At 46.6% G+C, this 3,821-nt stretch overlaps 1 protein-coding gene and 1 pseudogene across 1 annotated transcript; one reads left to right on the forward strand and one right to left on the reverse strand.

The window, feature by feature from the left end:
- Positions 1–624: 624 nt before the first annotated feature.
- On the reverse strand, positions 625–1,152 carry LOC147451341 (uncharacterized). Its single transcript, XM_086520907.1, has 3 exons — positions 929–1,152; positions 794–896; positions 625–687 (listed from the first exon to the last, which is right to left on the reverse strand). Exons 1-3 carry the CDS (start codon positions 1,150–1,152, stop codon positions 625–627), a joined length of 390 nt encoding a protein of 129 aa, XP_086377033.1.
- Positions 1,153–1,572: 420 nt separating this feature from the next.
- Positions 1,573–3,208, forward strand: LOC147451342 (uncharacterized; annotated as a pseudogene).
- Positions 3,209–3,821: the final 613 nt, after the last annotated feature.

A 3,821-nucleotide genomic window follows, 5' to 3' on the forward strand; every position in this document is an offset into this window, starting at 1 on the left:
CTATCTCCTTGCTAAAATGCTAGGGCTTTTGTTGGTTCCATAGACCCCAGCTAGGTATGCAATTTTCTGAACATTATCTGTAGCTAGCAAGCTCTATACAAGGGCTGGAAATGCTTTCATATAATACTCTCTTGCTGCATGTGCATTGGCCTCCCATGTTTCCCAGCAATCTACCATATACAAGGTGTGTTGTGTTATAAAAGGGAACATGCCCATTTTCGAGTATACACTCAAGTCCCAATGCTTGCATGCACTTATCAAAAAACTTTATGTCCGGTAATACCTTTGGCTGGCCATGTGGCCATGCAACGAGCCACGCATGTTATTTCTATAATCGGATAGACAATTGCATCCGCATGAATGACATCATGCTGCGTACATTCCTACGCATTCCATGATGTGTGTTGCTTGTCAGTTTGCTGCATATTTTTCCTTGACTCTACATTTTTCCTCATGCATAAAGTTTATGTCCTCCATACAATCCTGTTTTAGCTGCTCCCAATTTTCTACCGACTTGCATTTCACCTGATGATCTGCTGCAAATAATCCATGCATCTCCTGTTGCACTATGGCTGCGTGCATGTCTCCAAAGTCCTGCTTCTTTGAAACATCTTGCTCCTCTTGCTACTGTATCATTTGCTGAGTGTTGATCTGAGTCTCCTGAGTCTTGGTTGGGACCGAATCTATGTCGGTCAAAGTGCTACCCAACAAAAAATTGGTCACTCCCTCCGTGTCGATTCTGCATCCTCTTTTCTATCATCCGACTCGTTATCTTGGTTGGGACCGAATCTATGTCGGTCAAAGTGCTACCCAACAAAAAATTGGTCACCCCCTCCGTGTCGATTTTTGCATCCTCTTTTCTATCATCAGACTCGTTATCATCCCTATTTTTCTTGCACTTTATCATGTACCTCAACAATCCGACTTTGTCTCCGTGTCCAAGACATCATCCTCCAAGTCATTAGTGTAGTACTCATCCACCTCTGTTATAAGATCGTCCAGCGCTTTGCGCTTCCTGTTTAGCATTGACCTCCACCTTCCTGCCTTGCCATTCATGTATAGCATTCTAAGAAAATCCGCCTCCTTCTCTTCAATCTTGTACTCAATCTCTTCTTGTTTGAGAATGAGCTTCTTGCGTACAGTGGTTGACATCTTCACATCCCTCAATTGTCTCCTGAGCACGGAGAGCTCCTTCTTCCAATCTTCCTTACAATCCAGTAATTCTTTGATCGCATAGTCTACGCTCCCGTGAAAGCCTTGCCAGACACGACACTTCTTAGTTGTATTGCCTTAGCTTGCCATAGGCATGAAATAAATTTGTTGCAAAATGTTCCTTGTTGATCGCATCATGACAACATGGCTGAAACGCCAAGCTGCATGATGTATATAATGGCGTAGATGGCTAAAAATGCCATGTTGGCTGATGTGGGCAGAAACGCCTCTATGTAGATGTATGATATGGAGGCAAGTAACGCCATGCCTAGATGTAGATGGAGAAAAATTCCATGCTAACACTACTAGCCATTGGGGGGGTTTGAGAGGGACTAATAATTGACAGACTTCGTTTAACCGATGACGAATGCGTCACATAGACGAGGTTTATGTTGTATAAGCGAGGATATATTTTTTTAAGAAAATTGGTCGTGGCATAAACAACGGCTATCGTTGCATAATCGACGCCCAGAATTTTCAGCCTTCGCATAAACGATGTAAAAAATTTTCCTTGCTTAAACGACACAGCGCAGCGAGGCTAGTAGCGACGCGTGCACACTGCCCCTACGTCTCTCAAGCGAGGCACTCCTCTCATGCGAGGCACTTTTATAATAGTCCCGCGCTCGCGCCTTTGAAATGTGACTCGCGGGAAGCTCTACATAGCAGCACCACAAGCTCTACACAGCAACGCCACGGGCAGGTACTTACCAGTGTTGGCCTGTATTGCTGTGCCTGTTGCAGTGATAGCCTCACACAAAAGCGGATCCTTCTCCAAAAAATGGGACAGGTCGTCAGAGAGGAGGCCTTCGCTGGCAACCCTGAGGCAATGTCCTTTTGTGGGCAGCTATGGAGTAATCAATAGGTTTCAAATGGAGGCAAACTTTCCACGCAAACTCCTTCACAGAAAGCTCTATCTCGCGTGTGCTCGTGTCAGCCAAGCTGGGAGGCAGTGGCGGAGAAGAGGGTGATGTTGAGCTTGGATGAGAGGGTTTTCCCTCAGGTATAGGCCACGCCATTCTCAGAACCAAGCTCTTTGCAGCGAGCATAGAAAGCCTTGCAGATGTGGGCAAACAGGATGACATTGTGCAAGATTGTGATGCAAATGAAGGGGCAGTAGTGCGTAAGAAACATCCTTCAAATGGGTGTCGCCCGAGTCCGGCCCCTCGACCCACTCTCATTTTCTCATATAGATTGTTCACAGAAGCTGTCCACAAAGCTTTCCATGGCCAGCAGTCCATGGAGACTTCCTCTCAAGTCACCCCAACTTGCTTGAGATCATGCTTGGGCACAAGCTCTGGTTTGCCATTGAATGAAAATGACTCAGATGAGTTGATGGTGTATGGCATTCTTAACGAAGCTGTGAACAAGATAGGCTGGGTTCCGTGCACCCCAAAATGCGAAGATGCATCGACGGAGAGTCACCTTGCATCCAGATCATCAACACTGCAAAATACAACTCCTCCAAAGAAGGGCATAAAAAATGGTTCTGCCTCTACGTTGTGCTCTGCCCCTTCAAGCTCATCATTAACACCCGTAGAGCTTGCCAAGAGCTCCAACAAGAAGCATTATCGAGGAGTATAGCATCCGCCGTGGGGCAAATATGCAGCCGATATCCGAGGCTTTGCAAGGCAAGGAGCCCATGTTTGGCTATGGACCTTTGACACGGCTGAGGAGGCTGCTTTGGCATACGATCGGGGGGCGCGCTTTGCTGAACTTTTCCATCGATGTCGTGGCGCCAATGCTAGAGAAAGAGGTGGAGACAAAGAAGAAGAAGAGAGTGAAACGAGAAGCACCAGTCGAAGATGGAGTTGTAGGCATCAAGCAACAACGTCAACAACGCAAGCGCATGCAAGAGCCATCATCATCTTCACTACCATCAAGTCTGGTAGTGAGCTTTGAAGGAGAAGGAGTGAAGATAGAAGAGCTAGATGATGTGTTTTCTTTGCATGAGCTGCGCGAGTGTTTCTTGCCTTTCATCGGCCTCCTCATTTTCTAGTGCCATTGGCTACCCTGTCCAACTATGCTATGGCCTCTCATGTGATAGCAAAGAGCTTGTGCCTGTGTATGTGTGCGCGCGTGTGTGTGTGTGTGTGTGTGAGAGAGAGAGAGAGAGAGAGAGAGAGAGAGAGAGAGAGAGATCTCAGTACGTGTTGTTGGGCGAGAGTCCGACCATCATCAAGGACATGGTGGGAGTCCATGAGAATTAGGCGTTGGTTCCTGGTGGGGGAGTCAGTGAGAGCCTGCAGCCTCTCATTTGGCTGACAAAGAGTCCAAACTCATTGGCGAGCTCATCTACAGAGTCGACCTTTCTGGGACTGTAGCTTCAAGGACATGGCAAGAATAACGTACGCATGGTCAACAAGGTTTCCAAGAGTCACTGTAGCCACCTTCATAACTAGAGCTAATGAAGTGAATGAAGTGGCTACTCCACTTGAGTCTCTAAAGCCAGCTGTGATAGCAAGAAAACCATGACTAATTAAGTCTTATTGTATTACTACGATACTTGCCAGAACAAAGGCATTGATAGAGTCAGGGGAATGGCATGTTATCATGGCCTGCCGAGATTTTTTGAGTACCAAAAAAGACGCCAGATTAGTTGGTCTGCCTAA

Source organism: Adiantum capillus-veneris, chromosome 9 (genome assembly GCF_014529385.1).
Source record: "Adiantum capillus-veneris isolate H3 chromosome 9, ASM1452938v2, whole genome shotgun sequence".
Taxonomy (NCBI): domain Eukaryota; kingdom Viridiplantae; phylum Streptophyta; class Polypodiopsida; order Polypodiales; family Pteridaceae; genus Adiantum; species Adiantum capillus-veneris.